General features: G+C 40.7%; 1 protein-coding gene across 8 annotated transcripts in view; it reads right to left on the bottom strand.

Moving 5' to 3' along the window:
- The window catches only part of LOC139992048 (uncharacterized), a 27,965-nt gene extending 14,779 nt beyond the window's left edge, over nt 1-13,186 (bottom strand). For 2 of the 8 annotated variants that reach the window (XM_072012559.1, XM_072012561.1), the window contains exons 1-3: nt 12,535-12,553; nt 12,239-12,300; nt 11,514-11,991 (exon numbers count right to left, since the gene is read on the bottom strand). In XM_072012559.1, coding sequence (XP_071868660.1) covers nt 11,514-11,546 — 33 coding nt within the window. In that variant the 5' untranslated portion in view covers nt 11,547-11,991; nt 12,239-12,300; nt 12,535-12,553. Of the gene's footprint in view, nt 1-11,513; nt 11,992-12,238; nt 12,498-12,534; nt 12,615-13,029 lie in introns of those variants that run through there. The other 6 variants (XM_072012552.1, XM_072012557.1, XM_072012555.1 and 3 more) reach the window with 5 other exon arrangements.

The raw sequence follows: 13,186 nt of genomic DNA, 5'->3' as shown, positions 1-13,186 counted from the left end.
GAGATTGGCAAACAGAGAATCGGTGGAATCAGCCGATCGTGCAATGTCACGGCGATCGATCCTCGACTTTGATATCTAAACGCTTATCGAAACGAAACGAATTCGTTAATCTTTGTAATGGTGATCGCTCCACATTTTTCAACGATCGCGATTCTTTCGCACAGAGATCCGATCGTATTCGAGAAATTGAAACAAGGAGTGTCTTCTTGACTAGTCTACACCCTCTGCTCGAGACTTATATTTCAGAAGTATCTTTCCTCGCGACCATTCTTGCGAGCATTCGTCGTTGTTAGCAGGAAATAGCTTCGCAGCTAATAATATCTCTAGCGTTTAAACGATCATTGGAAGAAAGATTCTTCGTCGTTAGCGCGTTCTTTCATTCAAAATCGATCCCTCCGAGGGAGTTTCTCGGTGGAATATTTGCCCGGCGGAAACGCGGTACTAAGTGGCTCGACAGTGACGACTGCGAGGAGTTGGCAACTTCTCGTAACTTCGCGGCGCTCGACATTCTACTTAGGCGTTCAGGCGAAAGCAGAACGGGAGAACTTGAACCTCGAGGTTCAAGCGCGCGGTTCAACGTTTATCGTTTGCTAATTTTACCGCGTAAGGTCGTTTCAACGAAGTTAACGAACTTCTAATGCGATTTATCGTATTTTTGTGTTTTTTCATCTCCGACAACTTTTAATTCATTCCTACGATTTCCACGACTATCTGCTATTATTCTTTCGTAATCTTCTAAATGATCTACGTTTATCAAATTCCAGAAGGTGGTGATAATTTTTTGGAAATATTTCCGATCTTCTTGACTTTGTAATCGAAAGCGAAATACGAAACGATCGAGTTATTTTTACTCGGCAAATTATTCGATAGAAAATGTAAAGCTCTTTCTGTACGAGCAAAGGGCAGGCCATACGTGGTCATCGATAGTCACGAAACTGCCATGAAGTTCAAGTATTCATTGACTGCACACTCGCTGTACACAAAATTCAGCGTTTTGCGTGCGCGTTGCCGTGTGTTGCAAATACGCGTTCCACGAGCGAGGCATAAAATGTTGCGGAACAGTTTGTTCGAACAAATTGCCCGATGAATTTCAAACGAGTTGGCGTTTACGAAAGCCACGTCTGCGCGTTAAACGACACGAAAAACGCTTTTTATAAACGACATCGAAAAAGTATTCCGGAACGTAATAACCGAGCAAAAACGAAAATGAGATGAAAAGTAGCGACGGAAGAACGTAGAAGGAACAGCGAGTGACGTTTGCTCTGTCAAGAAAAGATGAGCACGGAGACATTAGGTTTTTACGTCGGCACGTATCCAGTCGATTTCGGATAGAAAATGCGAAATAACGTTCGAAGGGGATTCTAAGACGACGTCGAATTATTTTACGATATCCTAGAAATATCCGATCGTAGAAAATATTTGTAAACGTCTGACAAGATATACGCGATCGATGGAACGTTGCTTAAAATTTTAAAAAGTCGTAAGACTGAATTCTTGAAGGAAAACGCAAAGAGTTTTGTAAAAATACGCGTGAGAAATATTCGAGGCTCTGTTTACTTTGTATTGTAAAAGTATTTGAGATACTTTGTCTGACTTTTTAATTCCATTTAGTCCGTATTGGATGTTTCTACAAGCCGATGCACTTACAATTCTACTCCCAAAGCTCGTATCGTGGTTCTTCGAATGAAAAACTTCGAGAGGTACTCTTTTTATATCGAGAATTTTACCGAACTCTTAGAGCAAAAGTTGGAAGATATTTTGGTTATTAATCACATTTCTTACACTCGTGCAACTATTAATCTTTCTTAGAAAAATCTACCAGTCACGAAAGACGTAAAATAGCGAAAAGATCATACATCAAATTTTGAGAATTTCTATCGAAAAAAAAAAGGGCAAAAGCAGGGAAACCACGTGGAAGAACATTATCGACATTCGAAGTACAAATTAACGAGAAAAGTTTACGATAGAAGCGAAATATTTAAATATCGCGAGCACGATTGATAAAAGTAATACTTCGAGGAGAATATAGTCACGCGTATCTCTAAATATTTTTATTAACGATCGATTAATTCCAAATCTGCAGATCCACGAATAACTTATTCATTTTTAGGTTGACATTAGTTGCTTAATATCCATTTTATATTCGTTCTGTATATTCAACAGCACGTTGTAATACAACGACCAACTAACGTCTAACTTACTTTCTCTTCTCCTCAAACTTCTCCACGAAACACGAAACGCCTTCATCAAAGGAGCACCGTTCAAAAGGAACTCGGATCAGCTCGTACGTAAAATTCGATTTGTTTTCGCGAAACCAACGAGTACAGTTAGACAGTACACGGTGCAATAGCAACGAATCGATACCGCAACAGTTCGCGAAACCAACTCCGATCGATTCCGTTCTGGTTCGCTCCCCTAACGCTTCAAAACGCTCGAGGAGGTAAAATTGCAACGCAAATACCTCACCTGCGTACTTTATCCGCATTCCGATAGCGCGCGTTCGACCTTCGCCGTCGTCAAGTTCACGTCGCGTCGCTTCCACGACAGCGTGCTATTTTCAGAGCCGAGTCCAACTCGATCGAGACGTGCCCGCGCCACTTTCTGGAATTTTGCATCCAGCCCCGCCAAGTCCCATCGCGTCACGTGCAAGGCAAACGATCAACTTGTTTGTCCAAGAACACCCCGCGCATCTTCGAATCTCTCCGTTTCCCAATCCGTTCCACCTGTCCTCGATTGTTTGTTCTTTCAAGCCTATCTTATTTCTTGAACTTGCGGTTACATCGTTCCGCCTAATTTCCGCGCGATGAGAGTAACACGATGTTGTGACAGATTCGTGTTTTCTACGTTTTTATTGTTACGAATTACTATATTAGTACAGAATATTTAGTTTATTAGTAGAATATTTGATCGCACGTAGCGAGATCGTTAGGATCGTTAGCTGTAAAAGAGTCGGTGTTTGGGAAAATTAGCAGAAGATCAAGGTAAAGAGATTATAAGGAAAATTATAAGGAATTCTTCTTTAAAGGAAGCTCGTTTCTAAAAACACACCACGCATCTTCGAATCTATCCGTTTCCCGACCCGTTCCACCTGTCCTCGATTGTTTGTTCTTTCAAGCCTATCTTATTTCTTGAACTTGCGGTTACATCGTTCCGCCTGATTTCCGCGCGATGAGAGTAACACGATGTTGTGACAGATTCGTGTTTTCCACGTTTTTATTGTTACGAATTACTATATTAGTATAGGATATTTAGTTTATTAGTAGAATATTTGATCGCACGTAGCGAGATCGTTAGGATCGTTAGCTGTGAAAGAGTCGGTGTTTGGAAAAATTAGCAAAAGATCAAGGTAAAGAGATTATAAGGAAAATTATAAGGAATTCTTCTTTAAAGGAAGCTCGTTTCTAAGAACACACCACGCATCTTCGAATCTATCCGTTTCCCGATCCGTTCCACCTGTCCTCGATTGTTTGTTCTTTCAAGCCTATTTTATTTCTTGAACTTGCGGTTACGTCGTTTCGCTTGATTTCCGCGCGATGAGAGTAACACGATGTTGTGACAGATTCGTGTTTTCCACGTTTTTATTGTTACGAACTACTATATTAGTACAGAATATTTAGTTTATTAGTAGAATATTTGATCGCGCGTGGCGAGATCGTTAGGATCGTTAGCTGTGAAAGAGTCGGTGTTTGGGAAAATTAGCAGATCAAGGTAAAGAGATTATAAGGAATTCTTCTTTAAAGGAAGCTCGTTTCTAAGAACACCCCGCGCATCTTCGAATCTCTCCGTTTCCCAATCCGTTCCACCTGTCCTCGATTGTTTGTTCTTTCAAGCCTATTTTATTTCTTAAACTTGCGGTTACGTCGTTTCGCCTGATTTCCGCGCGATGAGAGTAACACGATGTTGTGACAGATTCGTGTTTTCCACGTTTTTATTGTTACGAACTACTATATTAGTATAGGATATTTAGTTTATTAGTAGAATATTTGATCGCGCGTAGCGAGATCGTTAGGATCGTTAGCTGTGAAAGAGTCGGTGTTTGGAAAAATTAGCAAAAGATCAAGGTAAAGAGATTATAAGAAAAATTATAAGGAATTCTCCTTTCGTTTGAAGGAAACTCGTTTCGAAGAACGAACAAAGTCGAGCTTCGTCGCACGACAGCGTGTATTTATAATTGTACGCCATCTACACTCGGTAAACACAATACGGTTCTGCTAGATAAACTTCCATCATAGCGAGGAACGTTCTCAATTTGTACCGTTGACAATGATTCCCGTCCGGCACACATAAAACGAGACACGAGTCAGGCATTGTCTGAGACGCTCGATAAAAAATCACGGTTATTGTTGAAAGAACGTACGTGGCAAATAACATGCCCGCAATAATTCACGATCTCTGGAAATTCAGGAATGTAGCACAAGCGCGTATAAAAGCGCTTCCTCGTTATTGCTCTCGATTCCAAATGATGAGATAAAATGGCGAGATTCTTCGGAACGAAACAAGGATTTACCTTTGGGGAAAGTTGCGTCTGCTCGTTGTTCTAAATGGCGATCTTCCAGGAATGAATCTCGAATGAACCTCTGTACAATATCGGAATTTTGGAGAATTTCTAGTTTCAAGCGTGTCAATTTTAATGTTGCGAGGACGCAGCCAAGAATGCAACACGGGAACGTAAACTTGATGGAAAGAGGAAAACCATCGCCGACTGTTTCGATACGGTCGTTTGCTCGGTTCAACAAGTAGTCATAAAACAGACGAGAGCTTAACAAGGCCGGTACTCGGAATTACGATCCTGCGTTTATCGTTTGCCAGAAATTTGGAGACCAGATGGTTTCCGGTTTTCTACCAGCCATCCGAACTTCTTTATTCTTCTCTTCTAGCTATCTAAATTGAAAAAACGAATGTTATCTAAATAAAATGAAGACCGAGTCTTCGAACCAAAGTCCCTGAGCTTTTTATTTGGACCTTTTTAAACTATAAAATTTATCTTTGTAAAAAGGTTTTAAATTTTAAATGGAAATACGTTGATCGGAAATTTCACTCGCCTCTTTCCTTCGGTTACTTTCGAAACCTTCAAAATACCTAGCACTTCGCGTCGATCCAGAGCTTCGACGCTTCAAAGAGCGTAAAGAATTATGGCTCTCGGTTGAACTTCTAATATATTCGATCGATTTCTTTTTTTTTTTTTTTTCGTCAACGAACCGTGAAGCGCCTGTGCATTGCGCGCGAACGATGACAAGAGTCAAAGCCGTTAACCTCGATATCAATCAACTTCGCGTATCAGTCTGTTACGTTCACAATCGTATTTCACGTGGAGAGATATTGGGTGGTCATAATTTTGATCTATTTTCACGCGATGATGCTGTGAAGTGAAAATTCGCGCAAAAATCCATTGTAAATGTATAAATAATTCTCGATGATCTTTGCCTCCGTTCGTTCATTTATCAGCGCTGATCTAACGACTACGAGATTCATTAAACAGGTACGATCGAACGGATGAAGTAGAATAAATCGTCGTCACGTACTGGTTCCCATGACCAGAACCGTGACCAGTTCTTTTATCCTCGATCGCTTATTTAACCAGTCGAGGAAAATCGAGGGCCAATGTCGCGCGATATTCAGTACCATTTTTTCTCCCTTTCACCGTTCAGAAAACTACGCAGCACACGAGCTGCGTGCTTAAGGAGAAGACAAATAGTAGCTGTTAAAAGGCGGACCAGATTTATCAATGCTTCTAAAGGTTGGCAGGATACAAATGAAAGAGATCTCTCGATAAATCGTGCAACGTTGAAAGTTAAGACACTCTACATACGTGATTGAACCATCGTGCGCATGAAAATAAGCTTTTGATGGCACCTGTCGCACGAGAAACGTTTTTGGTACGACGTATCTCCTATTTCAGAGACCAGTTTCTGACTTCCAAATCTTATTTCGAAATCCATCGCGTTTAAAAGACACGTGGTCACGCCGCGTTAACTATCGATTAATTATAATTATCACCTCGTTGCACACGGATTGGTCGATATACTTTGCTTAGATCTAATCGGAATCGTACAACAGAGCACGCAAGCTTTGAAATCTCGCATCGAAGCAATCCGTTCCTCGAAATAAAGCGTCTATCGGGGTCTGTCACGAAAACATGGCCGTCAGACGAGCGTTTCGACGCTCGAGTTAGACAATCGATCGCACACCTTGATGCGCCCGTGCAAATTTCTTTTTCTCCCTACTGTGTATACGAGCCAACGTGTAATCCTCGTCGCGATAACCTTGACTTCCTTACGCTCCGAGCTCGCACTTAGTCTCTAAAGCTAATTCGCAGTTCCTCCAGGGGTTGGCCTTGCGTTCCTACCACCGGAATTATTTACATTCCTGCATTCTTGCTATTTTCAGGAATAAGATCGTAAGACGACGATTTCTCTATCCATTCGAATTACACGACGCTGTTACGATTGCGACTTTTAATTAATGGGTGATTGATCTTGAGAACGTGCAGCCAAGTTTTTCCGCTTTCAAGGATAGAATCGAGACGATTCATCTTTGTTTTTCAAATGTTCTTTCAACACATTTTTTACCTTTCTACAGCAAAATAAGGTGGCGTTGAAATCGAGAGAGGAAGATATTGGGGCTGCTAATCGTGTACAAGTTTTTCGATTTTATCACGAGATTAGAAATCCTGCCATTTAAAAGCGGACCGCGCTACCGTTCGATCATTATACCACAGTATACCATCTATCACGAGGCATTTCAGAGTTGCAAAATCCAATTTCCTGAGAAATTTACATGCGCGTCGTAATACAAAGCCTTGTCGCTTACGAAACGCGAAGAGACAGATTTTCGTTTAACTTCGATCGACCTACCATTCGTGAAACAGTGACTCGTTAACGTTAGCTTCTTTTCCGAGCGCGTAAGCACGACGTTCCACGAAGCTCTCAAAGAAGAAAAAGAAGAAAACGCGGAACATCTAGGCCGAGTGCACGCGTGATAGATTTTCTAAATTGACTTTGCTGCGATTTGACTTTTGCAATTTCGAAAAACCAAACCTCGACACGCATCGCGATCGCAGAATGTCGAATTTCCCGGTTCGATTCCTCGCCACGCATTGCAACATGATTTACGATAATCTGGTTTACAGCAAGCAAAAGCGATTCAGCAAATTCTTTGATCCCCGTGTACATAGTTGCATGCACAATTAACCACCATCGATTACCGATATTTTAGTTTCTACTTTATACCCTTGCCTTGATATCGAATTATCGAAAGGAAAAAGTGAGTCATTGAAGCGATTGCCGTTGTAAATAATTGTTCAGAAACACGCGAATCGCTGGTTGAACGAGCAACTCTGAACAATTCCATCGAGGCGTGGAGAACTTTACTTATCCTCGTTCGAGTTTGACGTTTGTTCGAGCTGTAACGCGGATTTGTTTAACTTGCACCAAAAATCGTTTCCACGATTCGCTTTACTTCGAACGGGTTTTCGCTAGAATTAACGCCTACGAAATGGCATCTTAAATACATTGTATAAAATATTACGAAACGAGAATTTAGAACTGTATGTTCGAAAGCATTTGATCTTTCGTTCCAAGCTTACTCGATGGTAAATATTTGGACACGACGATTATAGTCACTCTGTTCTCGGTTGAATAGTTTTATCTGCGTTCGATAGTTGAGCGAAGCCAACCCCGCGCGGCGCGACGAATAGTTGGCTTACTTGGTGAACGCGATATCTAATGGACCCTGTTTCTGAACCGATAGTTTCCTTAATTAGACTATTCTCGGACTATTTCTCCGATGTTAGTCGAGTCAACGACACACAGTGGCCTTTTATATCTGCCAAGTGAACGCGATGGCAATCTCACTACTGCGCTCGTTCAAGTAACTTGCCTGACGATTAGCGTTACCCTCGATGCTGAAAGATGCTGGACATTCGAATCTTTGATCCCATGCGTGGGCTAAATCTCGCGGCTTAACGATCGTAGATTCCAAGAGTATATCGCTTGAAACTGAAAGCTCGCTATAATTTTTTCTACTATAAAGTTTATTACGAGAGCCTTGCCATTTGAATAAAACCGATCCTTAAATCGCAAGCAATTAATAAAGTTTGAAAGATACATACTTCGAATGGCGATGGTTTTACAATTTCAAGCAACTTTAATTTATTTCATATTCGTCAAACTTTCTACCTTTAAACGCTATTAAGAAGATCCCATTTAGATCAACTTCTCCCCGAATATGTACCTTACTTCGGATACAAGAGTTAACTGTACTTCTAAAGTCTCGTAAAGGTGCAATCCCGCTACACTTAAACCCTGCTATAACCCTAAATCTACCTAGACTAACAGCTTTTCGATCCCCCTGGACGACATTCGAAGCAAAGCGATATATATTTACATGCTAAACATCTTTCTGCAGCGACAGGTAGACAATTTCCATATCACACGGTGATGCAAAGAATTAAGTAAGCTGAAAAGACTTAAATTCACAGGTGCTCGGAATCGGGTTTTTGTTCGTGACGGTGTTAGTCACATCGTCTACGGGTGTGTCGCGAGGCGACGGAAATTGCAATTAATCTGGGAACACGTGGGCACGTGGCCTCGCTAACCACCGCGATGCATAATGAAACGAATGGTGAATGAAACATGAAGCGTCGCGAATCGTTCTAAATCGCCAGCATCGCGAAATAGTCTGTTCCCTCCGGAGGGAAACTTGTCGAGTAACAACTTGAAACCTTTACCCTAAGCTTCGATATTATTCAACCTCACCAACTTTCTACTCCAAATAGCACGTGGAAAATTCATGTCCTGCTAATATTTTCTAATATCACCTGCATTCTTATAAACTATTGTTCATGAGGAAGAAAGATTGTCTCAACTCCTATGTACAGCGAAGCGTTGATCGGTAATATTCATCAGTCGAATAACGTTGAGTCGAATATTCTTTAAAACTGAAGAAATACGTTTTGATCTACGAATGACAAGCGTTAATAATCAGCGATAATAGCGTTACGATTCGTTGGATATCGGTTGGATAACTAAAAGCAAGGCGTGCAAAATCGAATGTTCTATGGAGCGAAGCGATCTGCCCGATTGAAGCAAGACGGTGCGGTGGTCTCTTTGTGCGGCTGACCGCGCATCGATCAAACGTGTATCTTTGGATCTGGTTTAAGTTTATCTTGTCGATCCTGTATGCAGAGTATGTTGACTTAACAGGTGCCCTGGAATAGGCAACAATGAAATCTATTATTCCATGTATATAACCAAATTCGACAAACTATAGGTAATTATTCTTGAGCATGACATATCGCCTGAAAACTATCTGGTTTAACCAACATTGAAAATTTACCAACCAGAGGAAAAGAGTGAAATATCTCGTTTCATTGATCAAAAGATTCTCGATTAACTATCATCCAGCTAGACTGTAAGTATTTTTTTAATAACGCGTTGGAACACGCGAGTGGAATGTCATAAACGAAACGATAGGAAGATCTCGCCATCACTTTTCCTACTCTATCTCTTAAGCTCTGTTGTGAATTCGGTTTCGACACTAGAGGATCGTTCATCATACGTGGCGAACTTGGATACACTAGTTTCGACACAGAATGCCATCGCTGCTCTGTGGTCAGGTCGTGTCATTTATGTCCCGAGACTAAAGTTTCGATCAAATTTGCAATTGGGCGGCGTGTTCATTGTCGCACGAGTCACGCTGATAGATCACGAGCACCCAGGGTTATTGTTCGTCGCTATAATTAATTTCCAGGCATAATTAACCGCATGCAAGTAGATTTGGCGCGTGTAACAATTTTATCTCTAAGAAGAAACATTTCAAGATCTTTGAACAAATTGATTGTTCTTTTATAGTTTTCTTAAGAAACTTGATAAGTCTACGATATAACAGGATTACTAAGAAAAGTTTGTTCGAAAAGCGAGGAATTTATTGGCAATCAACTCCTCCAAGTTTGCTAACACGTTGCATCAGTTATTTTCGTATTTACGTAAATATGAACGCATCTGAGTTTATTTTAATCGAAATAAAGCCCATGCTGGTAATCGTATGACAAGTACTCTGATACCGTACGATCGGAAAATGAAAGAAAAACTGCAGTGAAAGATGCGTGCAAGTGGTTTCACAGACGCGGCGCACTTAACTAGGAAACTTCGTAGTTTTGTTATTCAAATAGCTATGTGTACGTACAAGGAGTTACATAAGCGCGTCTTAAAACGCAGTAAAATGATTTAATAAATATTGATGATGACAGTAATGCGCAAACTAATCGCTTAATTTATGTATGATCGTAAATTGTGCTACCGACGCGGCTTAGCGACGAGTAAAATATCATTCTTGAACGAATAAATTTTGCGAACCTAGTCTACAGAATAATTCAAAGGTTTTGAGCATAAATTATTGAGTCGAGTGAAAGTTTTCTGCATTTCTGTCATAGTAAATACCGCTATGTTGCGATGAATAACATTTCACGGTTTGCAAATCTGCTTACATAGAAAGTGTATTGTTTAAACGTAAAATAATTTTTAACACAACGGTAACATAACTCTGTAACGATCTGAATAAGCGATAATGTTATGAGAATAGGAGAATACATAATTATTAACAGCTTACTCAGTGACATACGGAAATGACATCTCATAAAGAATGCAAAAACTTTTTGCCCAATTCAATAAATTCTTCCTTCTTAACTTCGTTCCTCTTTTTCCATTCTTCCTTTTCTTCTTAGATCTTATTCTTTTCCGCCTCCGCCTTTTCCGTTTCTTTTGCTCGTCCCTTCGATACGAAAAATCCAACGATCATTTTCGCCGCAGCGAACGCGAAAGAAACGACGATCTATTTAAAAGTTGGAGAAGAAGCTTATTTATTAGTCAGCCTTTGTTAAACCGAACGACATTTAGATACAAAGTAACTGGAGGATCTCGCGGTAAGGCCACCGAAGCCGAAGTACTCATTCCGATTCGACCGTCTGAAACTTTATTCGTTCGCTATAGAAATCCAATTTCCTTTATTACGAACTCCTGGCCGGCAACTTTCAGGAATCGACAGGGAAATCTCATAGAAACCGCGGTTCTTACTCTGTTTGCATTCCAATGGCAAATAATAAGTAAGTGGAACAGCAATCGTATGAAGCCTACGGGAACGATGCTCCTTTTGCATTTCGCGACTTTCTATCGTATTACGCATCCTGGCTGTGCGACCTTGTCTTGTTCGAATAAACGAGAGCCCGAACAAGTGCACCGGACATTGGTCATTTGAATTTCTCCACGAGAGTAATATAATATATTCAAACTACGAAGTTTCCTAATTAATTGTCCAAAAACATCCAAAGAAAATAAATGTATGCTTTCTAACACGTTGACTGCCATAATGATTTAAATCCTCTAGAATTATTAAAATAAGATAAATTGTCGACAAAATTATAAGATAAATTATCGACAATAATTTTGAACGGTATGGGTAATATCGTTATGTCGTTAAACGGAAAGCATTGGAAATAAAAGAAATGGTTAACTCACCGGTGTCATAGAGCGGACAGGGCATGTACGCATACCGCTGTTCCGGATGTACTACAGACTTGTTCCTCTGTCCGCTGGTCATAGTCGCGAATTTGGTCACGTATTGCAGGAACTTGTCATAGAAAAGGAGGAAGGTTGTTCGAATTATCGTTAAGACGGTATGGTAGTCCTTGGTTCACCGGATCCGGCCCGATCGGGGGGAAGTAATATAAGAAAAGGGTAGGAAGATTATTCCAAGATGGCCATAGGTAACTGCATCCTGCAATAGTCGAGCGTGCCGTGACGCATGGGTTCTCGGGCCTCTTCGCAAATTAACCAATTAAGATGGCCGTGTTGTTTCCGTGCCAATTAGGCACCGCTCCTGATGACCATGTATGCGCTCGTCTATGCGAGGACGTCGTCGCTTAATTAACACCGAAATAACTGACTTCTTCTCTTTGTGGACTTGGTTTCCCTTCTGGCTGCACCGCGGCTTCACCTTCGCAAGAGATATACAGGTAAGGAATGGTACTTAACGTTTCCCGATCATTTATTTCTAGTCACGCGAATGTCGCGATTCTGTTCACTTGGAAAGCGCGGGAAAATGGCGTGTCTCATCGATCGTTACATCGATAATGTAATACGTTCCGTGGTAAAGTTAAAATGGAAACACATGATTTATCCACGTATTGTGAATAGGAAAGATATTATTACGGTCACGAAATCGATCACATGTTAAAACTTACATGCTTCGAGAACTCCAACAGTGATTTGATACGCCTAGAGAAAGATAAGAAGTTCGGGACCTCTGTAACATACAATTTGGAAAGAGAATTCTAAAAGTACACGATCTGCTACTTTCACACCGGACACATATACATATTGGAAAGAAATTTGACGATTAATTCACAAGTGACTTTTCTAGTTTCAAGCTCCGAATGTTTCAATCGGTATCGCCGATTAATGGCGTAATTTAAGATTTCACTATATATTTTCCACCGTGTATACAACATTCGTCGCCATAACGTATCTAAATCCTTACACGAGTGATACTTGTGTTTCTTCATTTCGTTCGGTACCGCCAAGATCAGTGACAGCCTCCGACCACTGAGTTTGTTAATAGATTACAAACCTATTAGCGGGTCTAAAGTTTCCCCACGCCACGCCCCCTTTCCTGTTTTCGTGAATTCCGAACTTCTTTCGATATACTAAAAGGGGGCGCCACCAGTTTAATATTGACATAAATAGCTAAAGATCGTTGATCAAGTGCATCACACGTTTCGCGGGAAATAAGGTGCGTGTCTTACGTGTTAAACGGTTGCGTTTTCGTGTTAGATTCGTCGTGAAAGATACGAAACTAAGCGAATTATCACCTAGATTTATCTCCTTATCTATAGCGGTATATTTTTAATATGTAAATAATCGGGGATAATCGCAGGGTAATTCGCGGAGTGATAAAAGATGCACGGTCACGAGAAAACAGTCGCATCAACGCTGTTATCGAAAACGGAAGCATTGAAGCATCGCGATAAATTACCGGTGTTGTTTTTTATGCTGCCACGGTATATGTGATCGATGCTTGAATCGAGTGCCTCTTCGTAGCATTACGCTCAAGCCTACTCGGTGACTTTATCGACATTTATACGTGAAAATCACAGGAGAAATTATTGTAGTCGCAAGATCGTGATAACTTT

The sequence above is a fragment of the Bombus fervidus genome, chromosome 11, assembly GCF_041682495.2.
Source record: "Bombus fervidus isolate BK054 chromosome 11, iyBomFerv1, whole genome shotgun sequence".
NCBI lineage: Eukaryota > Metazoa > Arthropoda > Insecta > Hymenoptera > Apidae > Bombus > Bombus fervidus.
The sequence above is the reverse complement of the archived record's forward strand: the minus strand, read 5'-3'. Positions and strand labels throughout refer to the sequence as shown.